The sequence below is a fragment of the Sarcophilus harrisii genome, chromosome 4 (genome assembly GCF_902635505.1).
Source record: "Sarcophilus harrisii chromosome 4, mSarHar1.11, whole genome shotgun sequence".
Taxonomy (NCBI): domain Eukaryota; kingdom Metazoa; phylum Chordata; class Mammalia; order Dasyuromorphia; family Dasyuridae; genus Sarcophilus; species Sarcophilus harrisii.
Window position 1 is genome coordinate 427,001,355 of NC_045429.1, and position 26,641 is coordinate 427,027,995.

At 51.0% G+C, this 26,641-nt stretch overlaps 1 protein-coding gene across 4 annotated transcripts; it reads right to left on the minus strand.

The window, feature by feature from the left end:
- Window positions 1-231: 231 nt before the first annotated feature.
- Window positions 232-17,164, minus strand: CELF3 (CUGBP Elav-like family member 3). Of its 4 annotated transcripts, none has more exons than XM_031967539.1 (13): window positions 17,117-17,164; window positions 16,198-16,303; window positions 9,286-9,334; window positions 8,760-8,885; window positions 8,505-8,584; window positions 7,274-7,417; window positions 6,883-7,024; window positions 6,375-6,524; window positions 6,222-6,287; window positions 5,769-5,885; window positions 4,939-5,082; window positions 2,928-3,065; window positions 232-1,219 (listed from the first exon to the last, which is right to left on the minus strand). In XM_031967539.1, the coding sequence occupies exons 3-12, from the start codon at window positions 9,332-9,334 to the stop codon at window positions 2,938-2,940; spliced, it is 1,146 nt and encodes a 381-aa protein (XP_031823399.1). In that variant the 5' UTR covers window positions 16,198-16,303; window positions 17,117-17,164; the 3' UTR covers window positions 232-1,219; window positions 2,928-2,937. The 4 variants fall into 4 exon arrangements, with proteins under 4 accessions (XP_031823399.1, XP_012405139.1, XP_012405138.1 ...); XM_012549685.2 differs by lacking the exon at window positions 17,117-17,164 and adding an exon at window positions 14,827-14,909 and having other exon boundaries at window positions 233-1,219; window positions 16,198-17,021; XM_012549684.2 differs by lacking the exon at window positions 17,117-17,164 and adding an exon at window positions 14,827-14,909 and having other exon boundaries at window positions 233-1,219; window positions 5,769-5,882; window positions 8,760-8,888; window positions 16,198-17,021.
- Between the last annotated feature and the right edge of the window lie 9,477 nt (window positions 17,165-26,641).

Consider the following 26,641-nt stretch of genomic DNA (forward strand, 5'->3'; position numbering starts at 1 on the left):
CAGGCCCGAGATTCTGCCCGAAGCACCCCAGGGTCTGCCAGTCCCGGGAAAACTCAGGCTCACGGCTAAAGGAGGTTGCCCGAGATCCCACGGCTAACAGGAGCGCTCCGGCCTCAAGCCCTGCCGAGAGGGAGCCGGAGTGGGCCTAACAGCTCCTGGAGGTGGGGGTCCCTGACCGCCCTCTCCTCCCTTGTATCCCCCGCAGCTGACCTGCCAAGCACTGTTCTTCTGGGACACTTTGAACGTTTTTCTTTATTTAGACAGAAAAAAAATCAACTTATTAAAAGTAAAACGCAATAAATAAATAAGTTAAGCATCGAGAACTGTTTGAAATTTAGACTCCCCAGGCTCCCCTCCCATTCCCTCCCCACCTCCCTCCCCTCCCCTACCTAAAGAAAATGACCAGGTAATAAACCCCTCCAGCCCTCCCTCTTTCCCCACCCGTACCCCTTCCCACCCCTAAGCTTTAAACCAAAGAGAAAAAATTAAGAAACAAAAAACTCCATGGGGAACATTGTCTAAACTCCCAGAAAGAGAGATGGCAGCGTCCGGGCCTGGCTGGCTACCGCACCAGTGTGGTATTTACAGGAAAGGGATCAGCAGAGACTGTAAACATTATTTGGGGGAGGGGAGCTCTTGTCGCTTGGGAAGGGTCTCTGGGACCGAAGAGATGGGCAGCCCCAGAGGGGACTGGGGAGGCAGTGAGCTGTGGGCCTGGTGGCCCGAGTACGGGAATGTCCTAGCTCTAGTAGGGTTCCAGGGGCTGGGGGCAGGGGGCTGCTGGGAAACCCCTCGAGGGGAGGAGAGGCTGGGAATGGGGGGATCAGAGCCCCTCGTTCCCTTCCAGGGTCTGCACAGTTCGAGAGAGAGAAGTTGTCCTCCAGTGGGGAGAAGCGGGGGAGAAGATGCCCTGGGACAATAGGGGCTGTGCCCCCATTCCCACTCTGCAGCCTCTGCCCGGGGAGATGGGGGGACCACGTGAACCCCAGGGGCTCTGGACCTTCCCCCTCCAGACTCTGGTGAACGCCGGGGGGATGAGAGAGTTATTTTGGGAGGAGGGCGAGGATAAGTGGAGGGGTCTGTCCTGCTTCCCCAGGACTCAGGCAGCAGCTGTCCCCGGGGGGCCCCGCCAAGGCCACAGCAGATGTGCAGAGAGGGCTGGGGGGCGGTCAGTGTGGGGGGAAGGGAGGGGACCCCCCCTTCTCTGGCATCTCCAGACCTGTGAATGAAGGAAACAGCCATGAGGGGTGGGGAGAAGGAAGGAGGAGGGGGAAGAGGGGAGGGAGAGGGAAAAAGAGGGGGAGAGGGGATGGGGAGGAAGAAGTGGGGAGGGAGGAAGTAAGAAGGGGAAGGGAAGGTGAGAGGGGGAAGGAAAGAGGAGGGAAAGGAGGAGGGGAGAGAGAGACAGGAAAAAGGAGCGGAGGGGGAGAGGAAAAGTAAGGGGAAGGGGAGGGGGAGAAGGGAAAGGAGGGAAGAGGGAGAGAAGGAAGAGGAGAAAGTGAAAGGGAGGGGGCCAAAGGGGAAGGGGAGGAAGCGAAGAGAAGGGAAAAGGGAAGGGGGAGAGGGAAGGAGAGAGGGAGAGGAGGAGGAGGAGGACATAAGCACATGGTAGTGAAGGGAAAAAGCAAGTCTCAGTCTAAAGGGGTCTAAACTTAGGGGGAGGGGAGGGCAGATGAAGGAAAAGAAGCTTCCAGAAAGCACCAGACTTAAGGAGAACATTCCACAGCAAACGGGGGTGCTGAGAGTCCAGAGCCGGGATGGACAGAAACAGAGTCGGGACGGGGGGGAAGCTGGACCGACACAGAGAGGCAGGAGGGCCTGGACCACGCCTGGGGTTGGGGCTGGAAGCACCCAGGAAGCCTGGGGAGGGGGGAGCGGGTCCTGCTGGAGGCGACCGGGCCGGGGTTCCTGAGCCCCGGGAGGGGGCAGCTCCCCGGCCCGTTTCCTCGGTTTTCCAAAGTGAGTCACAGAGCGAGAGAAAGGGACAGAACACAGAGCACGAGCACGGCCCGCGTGCTGCCCCCCAGCCCTTGCACGGGGTTGGGGGACTTCCTCCCCCCCTTCCGTGGCCCCGCCCCAAAAGAACAAACATTCTGCTCCAAAGACAACACGCTCGTTCCATGCAACTTACAGGGGTCCGGGATGGGGGCGTCGCTTTGGCCACGGGCCCTGGGCTGGGGGCCCCCGGGGTGGGGGGAGGTTAAGCCGCCGGGAGTGGGGGGAAAACAGAAAGTGTGGGATTGGCTTGTTTGGTTTCAGGGAACTTTGTCCAAGGGAGATGAACCAACGTCCCTGGGAGCCCGAGGTGGGGGACGAGGGGGGCTCTGGGAGAGGTGGTCTGGACCACAAGCCTCCTCGCTGGGAACAGAACTGCTCCCGGGAAGCCATTCGGGGGGCCTCTCCTGCCCTCTCCCCGGACCCCTTTACCCCTAAGGCTCCTGCAGAAGGCTGTGGGAGGGCTTTGGGGGATTCATGGAGCCAGGGAGGGCCCTCATCCCATCTAACCCCGACGCCCCTCCTCCTCCTCAGTCCAAAGGAGCCCCAGGAGAGAGGCAACCCACAGACACAGACGCACAGACCGACACACAGACACCAGACACCAGGTGGGCCAAGGGAGGACACAGACAAGGACAGATCGAGCTGGGGAGGCCGAGGCCCCCGCCGCATGTTTATTTGTGTGGGGGGGAAGAAGGGTGTGTGCCGGGCCACACTGGGCCAGGTGGGATGGGAGGAAGACAAGGAGATGAGGGGGAGCTGCCCTCCTAGGAGTCTGGGGTGGGGGGTGCAGAGAATAAATGGGGAAGGGGACAAATGGCGGATGGGCCACGGTGGGGAGTGGTCCTGGAGCGGGAGGGCGGAATGAAGAGGAGGATGATGGAGGAGGGAGGAGCACCCACCTGAAGGATGGAGGAGGGAGGAGCACCCACCTGCTGCCCCTCAGTAGGGTCGGTTGGCGTCCTTGGGCCGCTTGAGCTGGACTTTGAGGCGCTTCATGCCGATCTGGAAACCATTCATGGCTTGAATGGCCGCCTGCGCGCTGGCTGGATTGTCGAAACTCACAAAGCCTGAAGGGAGGATGGGACGATTGAGGCTGTTTAGAGCCTGGCCAACAATCCACCTCAACAAATGCTTATTAAGCACCTACTACGTGCATGTGGAAAGAGCTGCGGACAGAAAGACGGCCTCGGTTATTGAAGACTTGGTTACAAGTCTGGCTTCTGACCATCCTGGCTGTGTCCTTCCCAGGCACCTTGCCAAGCCTAGAGCTGTCACAGCCATTGTTCATTTCTTGGTCCACAGAGTTTCCTGGTCAGAAATTTCCCTCCAAGGAAGTCACAGGCTTGGACCAAAAGACTGGGTCAACCCGGGGAAACAAAGGCAGCGGCTCCTGGTCACGGAAGGGGCTAAGCAGGGGCCCGGCTGAGTGTGAGCCTGCCGTCCTGCCAGGCCGGGCGCCCCCACAGCTTCCTAACTCGTCCTCCGGGCAGTCGCTGCCCTCCCCACTCCATCCTCCTCACATCCCGGCCAGAGGGATGTTCCCAGAGCCCGGGCGGCCCAGCCTGCCTCCTCGACTTACTCCCACGGCTGCCGGTTATCACCAGGATGAAATATGGACTCCGCGTTTGGCACCCGAGCCCTCTCAGGCGGCTTCCCATGGGCCTCTCCCATTTGTCTTTGCTGCATCCCCTCGGGCCTGGTGCCCCACGCATGCTGGCCTGGGACTCCCAGCTGCCTTCCCGCCCGGCTCTCTCCCCACCTCCTCATTACTCTCGCCAGACCCTCCCTCGTTCATTCTGGGTTTCCTCTGAATCACAATGTGGTGCGTACTCCCTTGTCTACATGTTGCCTCTTCTGATAGGATGTAGACCCAGGGCAGGGAAGAGATCCCGGTGCCCCTGCACAGTGAGCATCCCCTTGTGGTCACTTAATACACACCCGCTGACTGACTGAATGACCAGCACTTGGCTAGTGACCTCAGACCTGAGGCCTCTTGGAAGCCTGTCCTAACTGGTGGGACCCTATGGCCACAAGCACGAGGAGGCGCCGGAGGAGAAAGAATATAACAACAGAAGAGAAACCTAAGTGCTCTGAGAAAATCTGAGAAAGGAAGAGGCTGGAGCCCAAAGGGAAGGAGGCCATGCTGCTGTCTCCTCCAGGGAGTCCTCTTAGATTTCAGAGGGAAGAAAAAGACCATCAACCCTGCTCCCCCATCTGAAAGGGAGCATGGACTTGCTCTAGACCCACTTATGTGTCTTACACAGACACGATATGGGTCAGTCCCCTCTCCGGTAACCCCATCAGATCATTCAGCCTGGGCCAACACCTGCGATGACAGAGTGCACAGTCTCCAAGTGGCCTGTTCCACTGTTTTCTATAATTTGTAAAACCAAATTCCACTGATCGGACGCTTTCCAAGATCTGCCGAGTACTTTCCACATGACCACCTGGTGAGGGATGCGGTGACCACATCCCGTTATTCTTCCTAGTGTGCCCAGGGAGACGGGATCTGCGCCCGCACAGAACGTCAGAGCCGGCGTTGGAACCGAGCTCTCCCGGCTCCCAATCCACCACCGTTTCTACCCTACTCTGCTGCTATTAGAAATGGGTTTCTCATTCTATACCCAAACTGTGCCTTCCTCCACAAGACCCAGAAAGAAAGAACCTTTCTCTGGGGGCAGCCCTTGCACTCAATTCATTGCACCCAACAGTGCAGTGGATTGTGGGAGGTGTACTGAGTATTTGAAAACAGCTCTCCCGCCCCTCCTTGTCTTTCCTTCAGGCTCAACACAGGCAGCTCTTTCAAGTCTTCCTCCTAGAACACAATTTCTGTGCCCCGACTGCACAGGACTGCTTAGGCCCTAGGGCCAATGTGGGAGGGAGGACACGGAGCCAGGAGGGTCTCTGGGGTGGGCGGGCTTGAGGGAGAGTGGTCCTTACCAAAACATTTACTCTGATTAGTGGCCCGGTCGACAAAGACCTTGGCAGATATGACATGGCCAAAGGGAACAAACATCTGTAGGATCTCAGAGTCAGTGAATTCCTGGGGCAGGTGATAGATGAAGATGTTGCAGCCATCAGGGCCTGGGGAGTTGGAGAGAGGGAGACAGTGACAGAGCAATGGAGAGGGACAGTGACAGCGACAGAGACAGAGACAGAGAAACAGAGATAGAGACAGAGAGAGACAGAGAGAGACACAGAGAAATAGAGACAGACAGAGACAGAGAGAGAGAGAGAAACAGAGAGAGAGAGAGAAACAGAGAGAGAGAGGAGAGAGAGAGAGAGAGAGACAGACAGAAAGAAAGGAGAGAGAGAGAGAGAGAGAGAGAGAGAGGAGAGAGGAAAGAGAGGGAGAGAGAGAGAGAGAGAGAGAGAGAGAGAGAGAGAGAGAGAGAGAGAGAGAGAAGAGAGAGAGAGAGAGAGAGAGAGAGAGAGAGACAGAGACAAAGACAGAGAGATAGGCAAAGAGAGACAGAGAGATAGAAACAGAGACAGAGATAGAGAAAGAGGGGGAAAGGGAGAGAAACAGAGAAATGAGAGGCAGAGAAAAATGACAGAGATGGCTGAAGCAGGCCAGAGTCTAGAAGTAACCCCTCCCGCCTTAAGCAGGACAGGGTCTCCGAACCACTTCTTCCCACTCCTGCTTCCTTTCCAGAATCCGGGCCCCACACTCCCAGCAGTCAGAGCCTACACCTGAAGCCCTCACTGTCCAGCCCCCTTTGCCCCCCAGGAAACATTCCTGTCTCCCAAATACCCACACCCAAAGATACCTTCTCGCTGCTGCTGTTGCTGCTGCTGCTGGGGGGGCGGAGGGGGCTGCTGGGTGACCAGGGCTGGAGGCTGAGGGAAGGCGGGCGTAACCAGGCTGTAGGCTGCTGGGTAGGCTGCTAGGGGGAGAGGGGGAAGGGAAGGGGAGAGAGAGCCAATAGGGCTCTCCCTGACCCATGGCCAGCCTTGCTCCCCCTTTTGTATCCCCCCCACCTCCAGCCCAGCCCATTAGAGGTCTCTCCAGAAGTGCTTGTAGTGAGAGGCCAGCCTTCAGTCCCCCTGCTTCAGCTCCCCCCCTGCAGTCTCATGGATCCCCATCCAGTCTCATTTCCTCCTGCTGGGATCTCAGCTTTGCAATGGAAATGGATAATAAGGTCCCCCACTCCCAGCACACGAGAAGCCGCTTTTACCAGTTCCCTTTCCCCCAGGGAGCCAAGGCCCCGTGGGGGGCTCACCTGTGTAGTGCTGCATTCCTGCATAGGCCTGCTGGAGGGGGTCCACGGGAGCAGCCGGGCTCTGGGCTGGGGAGAGCAGCAGAAGGGGCCATTAGGGCCTGGACTTGGGAGACCCAGAGGCAGAGCCCAACCAGGCATCTCTCTGAAGCCCACCTGGATAGGGGTGGACACCATTGGGATAAAGGGTGTCGGGGGCCGGCTGCCCGGCGGGCTGGGGGGGCACAGGGCTGTAGCCGTTGACACCCAGGGCGGCGGGGATGGCAGAGACAGGCGTGGCAGCGATGGCAGGAGGGGTGCTGGTTCCTAAGGAGGAGAAAGGGACAGACACAGAGACAGAGACAGAGAAGTAGAGGCAGAAGCACACGCACACAAGGAGAGACAGATGGAGAATCTTAGGAGGAATCTGGTGGGGTCACCAAGGTGAGGAGGCAAATGCCCCTCCCTCTGTTCACGGAGCCAGGGGACCCCTGGTCCTTTCCAGCATTCGGAAGGCCACAATCTCCCCATCCACCCCGGCTCCTGGAGGGTCTGGCCACAGCCCACTCCCCGGTTCTGCTGCCGGCTACCCGGCCACCCCCTGCTCAGGCCCAGCGCAGCCCCCTCACCATTCCCGGTCCTCCTTGACTCCCTGAGGCTCTCCCGCCCCCCAGCCCGTCCCTACCTGAGGAAGGGGTGATGGGAGTGGCGATCAGCCCGTTGGCATTGATGGCAGCCATGTGCTGCATCTGCACAGCCGCCATGGTGGCCATGGGGTTGAGGTAGGCACTGTGAGCTGCTACCAGGGCCGCCTGCTGCTGCATCAGCTGGGGGGTGGGGAGAGGGCGTGAGTGGGGCCGAGTTCCTCTGTGGCCCCTGGCACCCTTTGTGCCCCCAGCCCTCGCCAGGCTGCATTTGGTCTTCTCTGGGGGGGGGGGGGGGGTTGGGGGGGGGGGGGGGGGGAAAAGAGTGGAGGAGGGGCGGGGTGGCGGGAAGGGCCGGGGCGGAGAGGAGGCTGCAGATGAGGGGGGTCAGAAGGAGGAGTAGGGAGGAGGGGGGCAGAGGCTGGTGCTCACAGCTTGGGTGTAGGCGCTGTAGGCTCCGAACTGGAGGGCAATGGGGCTGAACATGCCCAGTTGGGTGGCCACCTGCTGCATGCGTCTAAGGCCTCGTTCCTTCTCTGTGTCAGCAAACTTCACCACAAGGCTGGATGAGGCACCCTGGGGGGCCAGAGGTCAGGGGTCAGGGCCTTCCTCCCCTGCCAGGCGGGCCTCCCGCCGGACCCGCATCCTGACCCCCTTACTCGGCAGTAAGGACGCCCCAGGCTCAGGCGACGTTCCACTAGCAATTTGTTCCACGGCTCTTGGAACCAACCAACCAACAAGCAAATTCTTCACGACCCTGAGAGGCCCCAAACAGGGGAGACTGTCTCTGAACCCCAGAATCCCAGAGCTGGAGGAGACCTCAGCTGCCATCCCTCAGGGCGGGCAGCCCACCCACACTTCCAGAGCAGGGGGAACGCTCCTCTGTTGGAAGCTGCTCAGGCCTGCCTCGGGGGTCTCTTTTCAAGCCCTTGGCCCACCACGTCCTTCCCCCGCTTTTGCCCACTGCACCTGTCCTTTCTCTGCCTGGGCTCCCTTGCTGCCTGGTCCACTCATTACAGCCCTGGTTAGGCTGAGCCCTGCCCTCCCGCCGGGTGCCGACCCGAGCACCGGACTTCTGGCCCCTCACGGTTTCGGGAATACCGTCCTGCTAGTTCACCTGGAGGGCACCGTCCCCTGACCCTCAGACCCTCGGCAGGTGATGTGCCGGCTGACTGGGCCTCCCCCATCTCGTACTTGTAAAGTGGAACCCAATGGGAAAACCTGACCTCTGTCCCTATTAGATTTCATCTTCCAAAACTGGCCCTGACACAAGCCTGCCAGTTCACCTGTCTCCCGAGGCACCAGCTTTCCTTCCCCGCCCTCCCTCCTTCCTTCTGTCCAAAGGAAGATAAAGGAAGGAACCAACCTGAAATCACTAGAAAAGTAAAAGTGTCATTGAAGTTCACCCATCATCCAGATGATCTGATTTGTGGGGCATCTGGGCACAGGTTTGTTATGCCAGCCCTGCCCCCACGCTGCAGGCTGGGGCAGACCCGGGGGCCCAGGGGCCTCCCATCAGCCAGGCGACTAAGGGGGGACCTGCGGCTGTGGAGACTAAGGGGGGACCCGCGGCTGTGGAGGTGGCGGCACAGATGGCCAGGGAGAGGCCGGCCTTAGGCAGGGATCTCAGAAAGGGGGTCCCACGCAAGCGGGAGGTTCTCACCGGGAGGGTCCGGCTGCTGTGCAGGGTGTTGATGGCAGCCTGGGCCTCTGCATGGGTCTGAAACTTGACAAAGGCGCAGCCTGAGAGAGGGGAAGAAAAGGAGACCCTGAAGGGTGACTGCCTCCCTTTCCCCTCCCACTGACTCCCCTGCATCCCCCCTCGCCTTGCTGGAGACCACAAGGGCTAGCTGGGACACACAGAGGGGGCCAGCCTGCACCTCTGCGTCTGGGGCCCGAGAGAACAAAAGCAGGTTACCTTTGCTGGTCCCATCCGGTCCCCGGAGCACGGTGCACTCATCAATAGTCCCAAATGGCTCAAACATCTTCCTGACGTCTTCATCCGTCTGTTGCTTCCCTAGCATCCCCACAAAGAGCTTCCTGTCTTCTGGGAGTAGGGCGGGGTGGGGGAGAGAAAAAATGCCTTCAGAGGTTCCTTCCTTGCCCTCCCCCAGATCAGAAGCAAGGGGAGGGAGGCACGCTATTTCCAACCCATCCTGTGCGCCCCCAACTCCCATTTCACAGGGACGTAAAGTAGAAGAAAACTGGGCTACAAGATGCTCATCTCAACTCGGCAAGGACCTCAGTTTCCCCAATCGCACAATGGGACAACCACCACCCTTCCATCTCGGTCCAGGAACCTTTTGGAAATCCCAGTTTTCCTTCCTAAGGGACTCCTTACAAGCCACTCCTTTAGGTTCTGGGTGACCTGATAACCGGGACAACGGGGGGGGGGGGGGGGGGTGAGGAGTGAGGGAGAGGTCATAGTTAAGGAGAGAGCCTACCTCCTCTGTTCTCGCTGTCTGCTGGTTTCACCTGGATAGGCCGGTTCATCTGAAGGAGAGAAAATAATGGAGCTGCCGGAGACCCTTCTCCAGTCGGCCGGAGGCTGGGCCTTTGGAGAGGGGGAAAAGATGCAGACCCCTCAGTCCAGGGCATTCTCCCACCTCCACAAATCTCAGGAAGTTGGCCTGGGGCCAGGGAGAAAGGAGGAATGAATTGTATTCTTCCCTTGAGATTAGGACCTGGGGAGATTAGAGAGCCACAGAGGGAAAGGATATGGGAAGAAGAGATTCTTCTGGGGGGCACGGCATCAAGATTTGGAAAGCAGAAGCAGGGGTGATGCCGGTATAGGAGGACAGAGCCAACCAAATGGTTTTCAACCATGGCCAATTTGAAAATGCAGGGGCTACAGAGGCATCCCATAAATTATCCAGACTGAGAAATCCCAGAGAGGATCCTACACTGAAGTCTTGGACTGATGAGACCCTCTAGAGGGCTCCAGAGCAAGGGAACCCCCCCCAGATGCCTTGGCTTCCTCCTTGCCCCTGGGGGTCTCTTTGCCTCCTCTCCATCCCCCTACACCCCTTGACCCCAGGGGGAAGGATCTTGGGCAGCACAAAGGGAGCAGATGCCCAGTCACCGTGGCAACGGGAGAATGCACGCCATGGCAACCGCCCACTCAGCCTGATTTATCCGTCCCTGTCGCCCCGGCGACCAGTGACGTCATCACTTCTGGCGCTCAGCACACCCAGAGAAGGGGTGGGGAGAATGGGGGATGCTGGGGGCGAAAAATTTAGTGGGGGCTGGGCAGTGGGCACAGGGGAGGGGGCCAGGAAATCTTCCTTTTTCCAGAGGGAAAAGAGAAGCAAAGGTCCTTTTTGGGGGTCAATCCACCCATTCTTCTGCCTCCCCTCCTCCAGTCCAAACACCCAGTTCTCTCTTCCAAATGGAGCGATCTTTGAAGATCGCCCAGCCTCCCTGGCAGCCCTCCCCGCGACTCCCACCTATTAGTAAGTCCTCCTGATCGCTAACCTCCCAACCTCACGTGGTGGCCTCTCTCTTTGTTCAATCCTCAGTGGAAATGGAAGCCCCCTCACCCCTCTCTCCTCTCTCACCTGAGTCCCTTCTCTCTGCGCTTCGCAGGACACTTTCCGAAACAGGGAGTGAGCCCCTCGGTGGCCAGTGGGGAGGCAGAGAACTGAGGAGCTGAAATGGCTGTCCCTGGAGAGGGCTCTGCTCCCTAGGGACTGCCCCCCTGCAGTCCTGGCTGCCTCCCCGCCTCCCCCTCGGAGCCCCCCTCTCCCCTCTGCCATTCCCTTAGCACCGTGGCTATTTTGTTATAAATAATGCCTCAAGAGTTGACTCAAAGAGAAACGACATTCAGTTGCATGTCATTTCACATCTCCTGGGAGCTCCTTCAGGATGGAGTGAAGGGAGAAGGGGTGGAGGAGATAGACACAGAAGGAGAAGACAGCATGGGAAGGTGAGAAGTGCCCCAGGAGGATGCCCCGGGTTCCAGTCTCGGCTTTGTCACAAACCAGCCAGGGGGATGCTGGGTCACTGAGGTCATTGCCTCTCTGGGCCTGTTTCTTCACTGGTAAAATGGGGAGGGAGGGGTAGACGGCCTCTGAGATCTCCCTGGCCCCATCGTCCTGGATTCTCAAGCGTTAACTTGCTAGGGAGGGGCGAGCTGTACCTGCTCATGCCTCCTACCCCTCCTCTGGCCCTTTCTTTGGTGGTATTTCCTCAGGGTTCCTACTGTTTGATCAGGTTTAGGCTGGGGGGAAACCCCACCTGGTTAGTCAGCCTCCACTTGGGTCTCTTCCCCATTCTCTCACACATCACTAAGGTCTCCTAATAATACCCAAATCTTGCCGTGGTTTTATCCCTAAACTAGAGGCCTGGGGAGCCAGCCCCCTCAGGGATCATCAGATCAGAGGGCAGCTGGTGGAGGTGGAGGGGGAGAGGAAAAAAACCATCCAAATCCTTTCTCCCTGTTCCCTCCCAAGCAATCTCTGGCCTCTGCCAATCCAGGATTATCCCATCCAATGTAAAGCGGCTTAGGGAGGTGAGGGTGGAGTGTGTGTGTCTATGCGTGGACTTTACTGGGTGTGGAATGGCTGGAGAGGGTTCTCCATGGGTAGCAGACAGAGTTTCTCCACTATTCTCCCCTCCTTTTCACTTGAACTTAAGTAACAACAAGCAGGAGATCCCCTCCTGACCTGCCAGTCTGCAGGCTTTCCATTCATCCCCAAGAGAGATATAGGATTAAAAAGAGGAGTCGGGGGAATTCCTGTTCCTGGCTTGAAGCCCCCATCACTGGAGGTACTGCAGACTCTTCTTATGGTTGATAGGGAAACTGAGGCCTTCAGGAAGAGGCCAGAGCAGGAGGGAATGAGAAGGGAACTCCAGGCATCCAGAGGACCCCTGAAAATGGGAAATGAGGATACTTTTCCCTCTCCTCACAGGGTAGACAAAACATAAATACACACATGCCTTGCAGACACAGTGAATACCTACTGGTGACGATAAATGCATAGTACAAAGAAGTCCGCACACACAAGTGTACAAATACGGGCTTCCAGACACCCTGATCCAAAGTATCGACATTTGAAAGGCTGTTCTCATTCTCCCCACAAACAACTCCCTTCCGTGCCCCTAAATCCCCCATTTCCAGCCTCTCCCCTCCTTTGCCCCAATCCTTCCTGTGGGAGGCTCTGGCTTTGTTAGCTCAGCTTGGGCACACCTGCCCCCCTCCCCGGAGTCCAGATGTGCCCTGTTTACCTGGCAACCAGGCACCCACTGGGGCCCGTTCCCTAGCTACCCCAGCCAGGTGACAGGCCTTCTACAGGGCTTCCAAAAGAAGAAGGGGCTATTTATTTATACCTCAGGCAGGTCCAGCTTAGGTCTCTGCATGAAAACATAAGCTTTTAATCCTCCCTGTGCTTAGGCTGTACTTAGGGCTCCCCTCCACCAAGATGTTCCTAAGACTCCTCATCAGAAGGTGAAAAGCTTGCCCAGCGCTGCCTAAGGGTGCTAGCCAAAACCCAGGCCCTTGTGGTGAATACACAACGGTCATGGGTAAATCCCCTGTGAACTAAGTGGCTGCAACTGCTTTCCAGCTGTCCAGTCTCAGGTTAGACCAAAAAGGGGGTGAGGATGCCCCATCCTCACCACATCCCACTGCCCAGGACACATCCAGAGGCCCCGGGGGCAGGCCAAGGCCACCCCTGGGGAGCGACCCCTTCCCCTCAGGTTGGTTCCTGTCAGATTCTCGGATGAGGAGACAAGGAAAGGAGAGAAAGAGGACCAAAGGCACCCTAAAAGGAGGCCTGTCAGAGGAGGGAAGAGTGGGGAGACATTAGGAAGAACTTTCCAGCAGAATTCCTTGTGTGTGAGCACACACACACACACACACACACACACACACACACATACACACACACAAAGGCTGTCTGTAGGGAAACAATGAAGCTCGGAAGGAAGGCAGGTGGTGGGAGAAAAGACCTGAGGGAGGGGGAGAGGAGAGGCACAAAGGGCCAGGCGGGGCCTTGGGCGCAGACATCTGCTCCCCCAACCCGTCAGTACCTTGTCCTACTCCCCCAAATGCCCTGGCCGGGGGGGGGATTTCTTTTCCAGGCTAAGGCCAGGAGGTGCCTACTCATTCCCTGCCCCCCAAGTCTTTGGAAGCCCTGGACTATGTTCCCCAGCACGAAGGCTAATGTGGAGAATTGCACTTCAGCTAGGTGCTTTAGGGCCTCCACTGGGTAATCATTAACTTGTCCCCCAGGACAACCATCCCCCACTTTATTTGCTCAAGAAAGAGGGATAATGTCTCTCCTTTCCCAATCTTTCCTTCTTGCCTGAGCAGTCTGAGACTCAGGAAGAGATCCAGGACAGATGGCCACCATTCCCCCTAAGCTGGTCTGCACCGAACCCAGACTCTTGTGCCTACTCTGGATTTACTCCCTCCCTCAGTTTCCTCTCCTCTCCCCCCAAAAACTCTGACTTCTGAAATAGAGACAAAAGAGATACACAGAAAACACAGAGAGGCAGGAACAGTAATGGAGGCTGCTCATATATAGACCAGACCTTCGAGCCACAGAGAAAAGAACGAAAGGAAGAATGGAAGGAACAGAAGGGAAGTTCTCCATATCCATGGACTCTCTAAAACACACTACTACAAAGGGGTGTTTACACATGCAGATGCATATACTATATATGGTTATACATGCATATAGACCCTCAAGCCCAGATCCCCCGTGTACCCGTGTCCATTAACTTCATGGAGTCATAACCCTTCTAAGGCTCTGTGAGGTGGGGATGGGAGTATGAGGAAAGTAGGAGGGGTTGCTTCCTTCCTGAGCTCCTCCTCTCTTTTTGGCAGAGCTAATGAGATTAAAAGGATGTAGCAGTAGCAAGTTAAGCATTTGTGAAGGGGCCCTTGTTGGGAGCTGCTAGAATGGCCTTGTTCCCCCAACTCTACCTTCTTGGCTCTCTTTCCCTACCATCACTGGGTGTCACTCTCTCTAGGAAAAAGATTAAGATCCACTTTCCATCTCCAGAAAGAGAAGGGGCAGAGGTTCAAGCAGATGGAAGAGAAGTGAAGTCTCAAGAAAGTCGGTCTGGCAGCCCTAGGTTGAAGACAAGGGGATTGTATATAAAGCAAGAGGGACTGGAGCATCTCCTTCCTTTGGTAGAGATCACTTGTCTGGGTGGCAGGAGTGAAGGGGCAATGGGGGAGATGGGATGACTAGGGCTGGGTGGGACTTGGCTGGCCTAATGAACCCAGGCTTCTGGCCTTTGAGCCTCAGTTGCCAACCACCCACCAGACTGATTGAGAGCAGGAACAAAGAATTGTCCTTTAGTGGGGAGCAGGATTTCACCTTTGTGAACTGTCTTTGCTGCTCAAACTGGGCCCAGTTCCCCAGAACAGCAGAGGAACTAGTGTGTGACCAGTCTGCCCCTCCCACCTAAGGTTCCTCCCCAGTTCATCTCTTTCCATATCCTGACCCATCTCCCTCGGCCTGTTATGGGGCACAAATGGGGCCAGTCTGAATTCCAAAATGGTCCCCAAGATGACACTCTGCCAGACACTCCCTATTTCTCTGGCCACCATAGAGATCGCCCACCCCTCTCCTCACACCACTCTAGCTCCTGCTTCTTTCTCTGCCATGGATACTGTGCCCGTGGGGGCCTGCTGCCCAAACCAAGAGAGCAAATCCCAGCAAATTGACCGGTCCCTTCCTCCAGTCTGGAGTCACCTAAGCCTCTGGGGGAAGGTAACCTTTGAGTAAATTGGGAAATAGGAAATGGAGGGTAGGTGCACTCTTTACCAAAGGATGAACCTGTTTCCCTAAAACTAAGCTGAGCAGGAGAGGGAATGTTAGGAAGGATGGAAGCCTGATAGGGGAAGGACTTCCTGATAACTGGGATGGCCAAGACTGATATTGGGTACCCAGGCTGGCTCCTGAGTGCTGGCAAAGGAGATGGGAGGTCCCCGACTACCAAGTACTACTGACCCTGCCAAGGCTGGGACTCACCCCTGGAAGCGTCTTCTGCTCGTGCAGGGCGCTCTGCGCCTTCAGGGCTGAATCGCGGGCACAATATGTCAGGAAGGCACATCCTGGGGGGGGTGTTGGCAAAAAGATATTGGGGGGGGTGAGTCAGCCGACCTCTCCTCCCTCCCCTCCCCAAGTGCTTCTCAGTGTGGGGGCCTGAGGGCAGGAGGCCTTCTCTCAGCCGGGCAAGTCTCTCCCTTTGCTTCTTGGCATCTTTTAGCTAGCTGGGGGGTGGGGTGGTAGGATGGGAAGTGACTGAGGGGGACATTCAGTTTCCAGGGAGTCGTGAGAGATGGATGTTGTAGATCTAGGTGGAGAAGAGAGCTGAGACCCTGAAGGGAAGGAGGTGGGGATGGAAGGAAAATTGTAAGAAGGGGGAGATGAGGCCCTGGATCTGGGAGAAGGGGCAAGGAGTTTCCAGACAAGTGAATGGCACTTTCCCCCTCCCTTAGCTTTCCCTTTCTTCTTCGTCTCCTCCAGCTCTCTTCTGTTTCTCTCATCACCACTATCCTACTGTCTTCGGATTTGCCTCATTTCCTAATTACTTTCCAACTCCAGCTCCCTCTTTGTCTCTCCCATGCAAAAAAAAAAAAAAAAAATATACAGTGGATGGAGAGTAGGCCAGAGGAGCAGGAAAGAGTAAAAGCCGTTGCCTGGATGACCCCCTTCTTAGGGCAGACCTGGGGGCCCTGGTCCCGGATGCTCACCATGGTCTGACCCCAAGCTTCTATCCCTGGCCCTCCAAACTTTCCCTCAGCTCCTGATTCTTTTTCTGGTTCTGGAGACCATTCTGCTCTCACCCCACTCCCCTAACTCTCTAAGACCCCCCACACTTCCTGGATACACACCCAATTCTTACTTTCTGGCCCCCGTTCTAGCTCCTTCTCTTTACCTCAGTTCTTTAGCTCTGACTCTTATGTCCCTGCTCCCCACTTCTCTGGGGTTTCCTAGACTCTCACACTGCTTCTGTTCTCTCTTTCTCCTTTACTCTTTCTCCCTCCCCCAGACCAGTCTCATCCCTGTTGCTCTTTATCCTCTTCCCTAGCATCATGGCTCTTGTACTCTACCCCCTCCCTAGCTCTGATCCTAATTCTCTGGAACCCTCCAGCCTCTCTCTCTGGACCCCTGACCAGAGCTGAGCTTTTCTGGGCTATTCAGTACTACTGTCTACAGTCTCGAGCCCTCAGGCCCCCCATCCCCATCCCCACCTTTTTGGTCCTTCAATATTCTCAGCTTGGCGCTGCTCTCCCACCTTCCTTCTTCCTTGACCCATCCCCCAGAGCGGTTCCAGATCATCCCCCACATACTCCCTAGCTAATGCCTCCCCTCGAGGCTTGACCCTTAGCCCCTCACCCTTGTGCAGCCCGGTGTACTTGTCCTTGATGACGGTCAACTCGAAGATGCGGCCAAACTGCTCGAAAATTGGCTTCAGGTCCTTCTCCTCCAGGTGCCTTGGGATCTGCCCCACAAACAGCTTGATGGCATCTGGCTCCTTCATCGGGGCGGCCCAGGAGGAGGGGCCGAGGGGGGCCAGGGAGAGAGGCCCAAAGGCCAGGGGTGCTTCCCGGTGAGGAGGGAGGTGGTGGGGGCCGGGGGCACAGCCGGGGCTGGCTTCCCCTTTGGCCCCCAACCACACTGCCTGGGAGGGGGGGTGCTCTTCACACAAAGGAGGTTGAAGGGGCTGGGAATCCGGTGAGCCCAGGGGTCAGGGGTCTGGGCTCACACTCCTGTGCCCGGGGGCATAGCCCAAGGGATTGCTCTCCCTCCTAGAGATTTTGGCAAATGTCCCAGGATTGGTAGTTGTAGTGGTGTTTGTGGATCAGAACCTGGGAACTGAGACTGGACAGCAGAATGCTGAGACTGAGTGCTTGGGCTTGAGGGCTAGAAATTGGAGACTGAGACTAAGAGCTGGCCGTGGGGAGGAGGGCCTGAGGGGAGGGGGGACCTCGGGCTCAAAGAGCTGGAGGCCTTGTTGGGTTGCCTGGAGTGTCAGTGGGGGAGACCCCCAGATTCCTGATTTGGGATAGGCAGGTCCTTCCTTAGCTTCCCCCCTGGCGGACAGCTCCCCTGTGGGCTGATCCTTCTGGTGGGTCCGATGATTCCTGAAGCCCAATTCTTGATCTTTGATGGCGGCAAGACTCCAGGGCGTCACTTTGCCCTGTCCCTCCCCCCAGTCCTGCCCCTACCCCCCACCCACCCCCACCCCCGGTCCCCGGGCCTAGGCGGGCTCCCGGCTGCTCCAGCCGCTGGGGTTGCCCGCTTTCCCAGTCACCTGGGTCCTGGAGCTCTGCTCCCCGGCTGCTCTCTCCTCAACAAAAACCTCCCCCTCCACACCCCCCACTCCCACCTCCCTTCCCCTGACATCAGTGATGTCAGCCTCAGGGGTAGACTACAAACTCTCTACCCTGGAGAGGAACGAATAATCAGGCATGAGCCACACCCTCCCTCCATCTCAAGTCTCTCTCATTTCCAACTACCCCCAGCAGAGCAGCTGGCCCTATCGACAATTACCCCCTCCTTCCCCCCCCCCCCCCAGCAGTAGTAATATGTGTAACTAAGAAAGAGAGTTTGCAGAGGAACCCTAACATAGGGTCCATTGTTCCGGGGCTGGAGCTGTCCCTGGTGCTGGAAGGGAAGGCCCTGGAGAGGGGAGCTGGGGAGAGGGGCAGTGGGGAGCATGGAGTCTAGGGAACAGGAGAGAAAGGAAGCAGAGAGATGGCCAGGAAGGGAAATCTGGGCGAGGAAAAAGGTCCGGGAAGCAGTAGAGTAGGCTGAAAGCCAAAGGGGAGTAAGGGGGGAGGGGACAAGAGCGTGGAGTAGAAGGACTAGGGAAGAAAAATGGGAAGAAAATCAGGTTAAAGGAAAATCTAGGGAAAAAGGAGAAGGAACAATCAGGCGGAGATCAGAGAAAGCTGGAAGAGCATTGCATTGTACTAGCAAAAGAGACAGAAGAACCAAAGTTGTTTGGGATATAACTGTCATTCTTGTAAGCTCCTTAAAGGACGGCTTATTTCATTCATCTTTGTATTTCCCATAGGGCCTAGCACAGTGCCTAATATACTCTCCTCCATCTGTGGACTGATTGAATGATCGGGGGAGAAGCAACTGGGTAAAGGGTTCCTGGGATGGTAGGGGAATGATAATTCTGAATGCCTTCAGGAGGCTGCTGATCGGCTGGCTCCATTCTTCCCTTTGTTTTTTTTTTGTTTTTGTTTTTGTTTTTGTTTTTGTTTTGTTTTGTTTTTTTAACCTTTCTTTGTATCCCCAGCACTTAGCATAGTGTCTGGCACAGAGGTGGTGCTTAAATACAAGTTTATTGATTGATTGATAATCCTTTTAAAAGTTTCTAGTAAGACTCCTACATTGAATGAAATAATAATAGTTCACATTCTAAGCTTTTAAAGTACTTTCCTCACAACAAAATTATGAAATAGATGGTGCAAAAATGAATTTTCCATACAGATAAGAAAACTAAGGTTCATGGGGATTATGATTTCCCTGAGGTCACACAGCTACTGGATATCAGAGCCAGAAACAGAATCCAGCTCTCTTGACTCAAGCTAAGCCTCTTTGAATGTGCTCTTCTCTTCCAGATACAAAAGTGTATGTGGGAGGCAGATATTGGATTACTCGCCTCTCCAACAAACACTCTGATTTATATCACTTGCAATATTTCAAGACTTCATTCTGAGAGGTAGCTTAGCTGTAGCAGAAAAGTCCGCATTTAAGAAGCATTTATGAAGTAGTTAATTTATTAAATTATGTGGTGTAGTGGATAGAGGACTGGGCCTAGATTTGGGAAGATGAGTTCAAATTGAGCCTCATATATACTGGGTGTATGACCATAGCACTTAACTTACCTTAGTTTGCCTTAATTCACCTCAGTTTCTCATCTTTAAAATGGGGATACCATAGAGAAGGAAATGGCAAACGACTCCAGTATCTTTGCCAAGAAAATCCCATGAACAAGTCCATGGGTCACAAAGAGTTGGACCAAACAAAAAGCACCTACTAAGTGCCAGGCATTGTGCTGAGAGCTGGAAATTAAAAAAAAAAAAGGCAAAAAATGGTCCTTGGCCTTCAAAGACCTAGAGTGGAAAGACCTATTTTCTAATACTTCCTGTCACTATAACCTTGAATAAATCATTTAATTCTTTTAAGCCCAGTTTCTTTATAAAATAGGGAGAATATTTGCACTATTTATATCACAGAATTATGAGGAAAATACTAAGCATATGTGAGTCAGGATAGGGTGCTGGATCCCTGGTTTCACTGGTTTAGGAAACTTCCAGGTGAGGAAGTTTCTTCTGCCATTGCAAGCCAATAACTTCTCTGAAGAGAGCACCTTATCCAGAGCCCCATGGCTTCTTTTGGGCACAGAGAGGATTGGCACTTGGGTCTGTCAGGCTAGTTTTCTAGCTCTTAGGGCATCCTACCTCTCCTTCTGTGAATTATTCAATTACATGAAACCTTAATTAAGCAGACAATGCATTTCAAGAACATTGTGTCACATGATGTGAGAGGCAGTTTAGAGAAGACCAAGTCTCTGCCTTCTGCAGAGGGATCAGACATAGGTGATATCACCATCTGCAGGAGGAGGGTGATTGGCACAGGGGTCCCTTGTCCTTTCCTGAAAGAGTTCCTAGCTTCTCCTCCCCAGGATTACCCCACGATCAGGAGTCCTCCTCAGTAGTGGCTTCTATCAAGAGTCTTGTCGACCCTCTTGGCTTTTGTTCTACATCTCCATCCTGCCCCCTTCTTTCTACTCTAAGAGAAGTGATGCCTTTCTCTTTCCCTTTCTCTTTGACTGCCCACCCCACTCTTTAATTCTAGTAGCCTCAGCTTTCACTGACATGCCATTTCAAACAAGGCTCATGGGGCCCCTCAGGAACCTTCACCCATGCTGCAGAATGAGAAACCGTGCTCTTTCCATTTTTTCTGACATCCACTCCTAGGAACATGTGTTCTGTGGACTGGAATCACAACTTGGTATTTGGAATGGGTGTGTATATGGGGAAGTGTTATAATCTAATTGCTTCGTTCTGCTAAGATTCATCACCAGAGAGATGTCTCTGCCAAGCCCTCTGTGCCAGAGCTGGTGACTCAAGGCACCATGACTAGACAGAGGGCGAGGGGCACAAAGACAGGAAGAGGCAGATGGAAAGTGCAAATAGGGTAAGGGAACTTTCCTTTTCTCACCCCTACCCCTACTGCTACCTCTGGCCTTCTAATCTGACCTCCTTATTTATGGAGGCAGCAAAAAGATCTGGCATAGACACACACACACACACACACACACACACACACATCCCTGCGGACAGGGCCAGGGAAGACCCCATAACTCTACTGAGCCCATTATTCCATGTCTTGTCAGCAAAACTGCTGTCCTGCTTCTTACTCAGGTCTTGTGCTGATTATCTTAAATAAAACATTTAATATTTCACCAAAAAATGAATGATGATGAACCCTGCTCTATTTGTCAGGATAGGGAAAGCAGCTCTAGACAGCAAATGCCCCTAATCTCTAGTCCTGAAATTAACCAAAGAATCAAAGAATCACTAGATGTTTCACTCTGTGGGGAAGGTTTTAGGAGAGAAAAGTTAGGAGCCCAAGGTAGCTTGGATTTAATTCAGGATTGTCCTTATTTACTGGATAAGGTTTGAGGAATTCCCCGGCTCTTCTCCTTCTCCCTCTTTTGTGAACTCTTGACTAAAACATCCATGCCATTTCCAAACTATTCCGTGAAAGGTTTCTTTGCAAGGCAGACTAGGGAAAAGCTCCAGACAAATCTCACACTTTTGGATTTTCACGTGGGCTACATCTACCAAACAAAATACTATGGGAAATCTGAGGAAGGAAAGATAATTTTTATGGGGAGACTGGGGGGGGGGCAGTGCTAGGTATGGTTAGGAAATCAGGGAAAGATTCCAGGAAGAGATAGCTGACATATATATTAGGCCTTGGAGGGAGGGACTTGAACAGGAAGTACTCCTTGGAGTTCTTAATCTTTTTTGTTTCATAGGCACCTTGGCAACAGGCTGGTGAAGCCTTTGGATACCTCAGAATAATTTTTTTAAAATTAATAACTGAAGGAATGCTAAGATTCTAGCTAGAAATTAGGTAGAATAAATATGTAAACTTTCTCATCCAAGTTCATGGCCCCAGTGATATCTGTTCATGGCCCCTCAGGTTAAGGAGTCTTTCCTCTAAGGAACCTAGAAGATTGTCAGGAAGCACAGATTCACAGACTCACTGAAATTTAGAATTGAATCAGTCAACCAGTCCATTCATTCAGTCTCTACTGGAAGACGCCTGAGAGGAAGAAGTCTGTTCAACTTTTGTAGCTAAGAGAGGAGTTGTTCCTGGCACCAAGCCTACATTTTCCATTTTCTCTTTAACTCCTATTCCTCTGCCTTCTGGGTTCAGACAGAAAATGTGCAATGCCTCTATACTGGAGATCATGTTCCCCTGGAGTGTTCTTTTCTCCAGACCCAACCTGCCTAATTCCTTTAAATGCTCTTCATGTGAGAAGTCCTCAAGAACCTTCACCAAATCTTCTCTGGACACTTTCCAGCTTTTCAGTAATCTCTTATAGTTCCCAGAATAGACTACAATGCTCTGGGTATCTTTTGACCATGGCAGAGCATAGAACTATCAGCTCCGGATATCTCTCTTAATGCAATTAGCTTTTCTGGTGGCCAGATACATTATATTGAGCTTTCAGTACATTAAGTAAACTTCCATTATCTTTTTTCAAGCAAAGTGCTCTCAACCTAGGATGGTAAAGCTGATTTTTTGAACCCCAAAGATTTTACATTTGTCCACTTGAGAATTTCATCTCATTAAACTCATGTCAATGCTCAAGTCAGTGAAAATCTTTGTGGATCCTTATTATCTACTATGTTAGCTATCCCAGCTGACTTTGGTCAGATCCTAGTGTTAACTGTCTTACCAGCCTCTAGGTCATTATCTCTCTTTTCTCATAAAGTTCTGGCTCCTGCTTCACCTTTTTCCTCTCCATACCAACTTTTGCCCTTATACTAAGGACTTACACACACTAATGTGTTTAAATATTCTAACCTAATTCTACTACTTAACACTCATGACCTATTCCTCCACAACTTCAGCCAAGTATAGGGATAGTCACGTCTTTGTGCCATAAACAACTATAAGTGTTTCACTTTCACGATCCCCAAACTCTAAAATTCCTTTATCAAGTCATAAGTTCCTATAATTCTACCTCTTTTTATGCCTTAAAACTTCTAAACTTATTCATTTTTCCTTGGACTTCCAATTCCTTCATTCTTTAAGATTTTTCTGAGCTATCACCTTCCTAATCTCTATCCTATGGTTAATGAATTCAATTCTCTTTTCGAATTGTTCTCTTCTGTTTTTACCAAACTCCAATCTTGGATTAAAACAGATTATCATTCTGTCTTTTTTTTTTCAGATGATACTAGTACTGCTTTTCTTATTTGTTTAGTGACTATGAAAGCTGCTCTATTTCTTCTAAAGGATCCTTGCCTATAGTGGTATATGTAGTGATCACCTGAATTAAATTCATCCACTTAAGTTCACTGACACTGGGGATGTCAATGTTTCATATTTCCATCTTCTGTTTGACCATATCCAGCTTACTTTGGTTCACAGATCTTTCCTATGCAATACTGATTGCACTTCCCTTTCATCATGAGATATATCCTCAACTAAGCTTCCTTTCAGTTTTGTCACAGCTGTTTCAATTAGTACTAGAGCTACTAGTATTTGTCCTTATTTTCCCCCAGTAGTGTACTCGACTTGTTCTGACCTGAGGGACTCATCTTCTGATGTTGTTTCTTTTATCATTTTAGTATCGCCATGGGGTTTCCATGGAAGATATTGGACTGGTTTGTCTCTTCCTTCCCCAGTGGATCACATTTTCTCAGAGATTAAGAATAGGTTGGGGCAGCTAGATGGGTGCAGTGAATAGAGCCCCAGCCTAGGAGTCAGGAAGATCTGAGTTCAAATCTGAACTCACACATTTAACATTTACTAGTATGACCCTGAACAAGTCAACTTAACTCCAATTGCTTTTCAAAAAAGGAGAGTGAAATTAAGAAGGGGTGGCAAAAATACACAGAAGAACTATATAAGAAAGATCTTTACATTACTATCTTCTGCAAGCTACCTTTCAGCAATATGTGAACTGAAAACTACCAGAATAGCAGACTGGTTTTTGAAGAGGCAGAGGAACTAGAGACCAAATTGCCATTATTTGATGGATTATGGAGAAAACAAGGGAGTTCCAGAAAAACATTTATTTCTGCTTCACTGACTGCACTAAAGCCATTAATTGTGTGGATCACAATAAAATGTGTCGAGTCCTCAAAGAGAAGGGAGTACCAGACCATCTTACTTGTCTCCTGAAGAACCTGAATGTAGCTCAAAAAGCAAGTTAGAATAAAAAATGGAACAATGTATTATTGGTTGAAGATTGGAAAAGGAGCACAACAAGGCTGTATTCTGTCACCTTATTTATTTAACTTATTTTCAAAGTACATTGTGCAAAAAGCCAGATTGGATGAATCAAAAGGTGGAATTAAAGATTGCCAGGAAAAATATCAACATTTTCAGATATGTAGATGATACTACTCTGATGGCAAAAAGTGAAAAGGAATTAAGAAGCCTTTTGATAAGAGTGAAAGAGGAGAGTGTAAAAGCTGCTTGAAGCTTAACATAAAAAAAAAAAAAAAAAAAACCAAAAAACCAAACCCAAGATCTTGGCAATTGATTCCATCACTTCCTAGCAAACAGAGTGAGAAGAAATGGAAACAGTTTCAGATTTTATATTCTTGGGCTCAAAAATTACTGCATATGGAAACTGCATCTATGAAATTAGAAGACATTTTTTTCCCTTGGAAGGAAAGCCATGTCAAAACTGAAGAGCATACCAAAAAGCAGAGATATTACCTTGCTGAAAAAGTCCATGTAATCAAAATTATGGTTTTTCCAATAACAATGTATGGTTGTGAAAGTTGGACTATAAGGAAAGCTGAGTGCCACAGAACTGTCAATTTTGAATTGTGGTGCTGGAGAAGACTTGAGAGTTCCTTGGATAGCAAGGAGATCAAGTCAGCTGGTACTTAAAGAAATTAATTCAGGCTATTCACTGGAAGCTCAAATAATTTGGCTATATAATAAGAAGGTGGGACTCATTGGAAAAAAGAACCTGATGTTGTGAAAGAATTTGAAGGCAAGGAGGACAGTAGATGATGAAATGGATAGTGTCATAGAAATAATGAACATGAACAGATTTTGAGAGAGAATAAAGGATAGAAGGGAGGCTGGCGTCTTATGGTCCATGGGGTAACAAAGGCTTAGACTGAATAACAAGAACAAAAATCCAGGATTACTCTAATCATGTCTCCTTTGCTTACTTGTGCTGTTAAACAGAACTGGAGGAAATCATGCAACCAAGCAGAGTGGTCCATTACTAATTTGTTAGCTAATCTCATCCCTTGTTCCTCCTTAAAAGTGATTCTCTAGTCCACTTCCTCCAGATGCTGTTCCAAACCTTCTCTTTAAGTCTTCCATTCAAGCCTCCCCCACTATCTAAGCTGAGAAAATAGAAACAATTTTACTGTGAGTTCTTCTTCTCTTCCTTTCTACATCTCAAAATCTTTGACATCATTCTCCATTTTCTCCTTTTCCTCATTCTCTGATGAAAAGATGTTGCTTCTCATACCTTCTCTATGTCCTCTTAATTCTATCTCATCCTCTTTTCAAGTGTATTGCCCCTACGATTATCTTTTTCCTTCTAGTCTTCCATTTCTCGCTCTCCTTAAAGAACATTAACTTGATCCTGCTTATACCCTCTGTTGTCTCTATGCTTGTTGCTTCCACTTTCTGATACTGCTCACAGATGGCTACCTTCCAATCGGTGTCTGTTTTATGGCTTCATTACCTATCTCCTCTCCCCTAAACATGGGTATCCCCAAAGCTCTGCCCATGGGTCACTTTCTCTTCTCTCTCTACACTCTCATTCGACCTTATAATGCTCTAAGACCTTATAAGCTCCCATGATCTTCATCAAGCTTCAATGATCATCTCTATGCATATGACTCTTAGATCTAGATACCCATTCTAGACTCTCTGCTTTACTCAATTTATGTACTCCAACTACCCAGTGGACTATTCAAGCTGAATGTGCCATTGGCAGCTCAAAGTCAACATTTCAAACAGAACTGATTTGCTTTCTCCCCATTTCCAACAAACTTCCTTATCCCCATTAAGGGTGATACATCTTTCCAGTCACCCATGGTATTTATTATCCTCGGTTCTTCATTCTCCCTTGTCCCCTTTTTCATTCAGTTGATAAACCAGGACATTCTCCTTCCACAACATCTTTTACAAACATCCCCTTCTCTTTACTCACACAGTTACCAACTTAGTTTAGGTCCTTATCCTCTCTTTCCTAGACAATTACAACAGTTTTTTTTTTTTTTTTTGCTCTGAAATTCATCCCACTCCAATTCATTCTTCACAAGCTGACAAAGTATTTCCTAAAGCACAGGTCTGAGCAATAAACTACAGTGTTTCCTTATTGCTTTTAGGATCAAATATAAAGTCTCTAGTTTGGCATTTTAAGCACTCCTCAGCCAGTTTATCAAATAGCTTTTAAGGACTTCTAAATTAATCAAGGATTTTATTGAACTTATTTTAAGGCTAGGATTGATTGATTTAATGTTCTCAATACCGTAAGGTATCAGGGAATAGTATATGGTACTTTAAGTGGAATGAAATGATTTGATTGACTTAATCTACACTCACCCTTTTAAAAAGGAAAAAAAAATCAAAGCATTCAAGGAATTTACATTCTATCAGAGATGTCCTTATAGAAGGATATACAGAAGACATACACAAAAATACAAGGTAGTTTTGGAAGAGGGCAGTTAGGTATATACAGCAGATAGAGCATCTGGCCTGGAATCAGGAAGACTCCATAGCTGTGTCACCCTGGGCAAGTCACTAAACCCTGTATGTCTTAGTTCTTCATCTATAAAATGAATGGAAGAAGGAAATGGCAAACTACTGCAGTATCTCAACCCAAAACAAAACAAAACAAAACACAAACACAAATGGGGATATGGGACACCACTGAAAAACCAAAATAACAAAAAGGTTTGGGAGGGAGGGTTCAAGAAAGGCTTCATGTAGAAAGGAGTGGAAGTTAAAAATTAAACTTTTATAGGCAGAATTGAGATGCATTCCAGGTATGGGGCACAGGAATGGGAGATGGGAGAGTCCTGGGCTTGTGGCAATCTGGAGGCTGAATGGCAAACTTACAGAATTTTTCTGGAGAGAAATCGAGTAACACACAGTAAAAATTACACACCGCCTCTTCCCTAACCAACACTTTAACCCAATCATTTCATTACTGATGCTATGCTATGAAAGTCTTATCAAAAACATGAAAAAACTATATATTCAAAGATTTTCATGACATCATTATACACTACAAAAACTGGAAAGAACCTAGATGTCCAAGAATAGGGGGATGGTAAAATAAGTTGTGATATATTTACATAATGAAATGCTATAATAAAATTAGGAATAATAAGGAAGGAAGATACAAATAAGTGTGGAAAGATCTTTATGAAAGAATGCAAAAACAAAAAAAAAGAGAGAATGAGAATAATGATTTGAACAGTATGACCACATAAGGAGAAACATGAATGAGAAAATCCTAATAAGGATTTGGAAAGGCTGGAAGAATTGTTCTGATTTATATGCTGAAGTTAATTTTGTTCACACAAAT

Coding starts and splice junctions, on each gene's coding strand:
- CELF3 (XM_003769936.2), bottom strand. CDS start 16,342: ATGAAGGAGCCAGATGCCATCAAGCTGTTTGTGGGGCAGATCCCAAGG. Junction 7,025..7,273: donor ACAGCGCCTACACCCAAGCT/GTGAGCACCAGC, acceptor CCCACCCCCCAG/CTGATGCAGCAGCAGGCGGC. Junction 5,886..6,221: donor AGGAATGCAGCACTACACAG/GTGAGCCCCCCA, acceptor CTCTCCCCCTAG/CAGCCTACCCAGCAGCCTAC.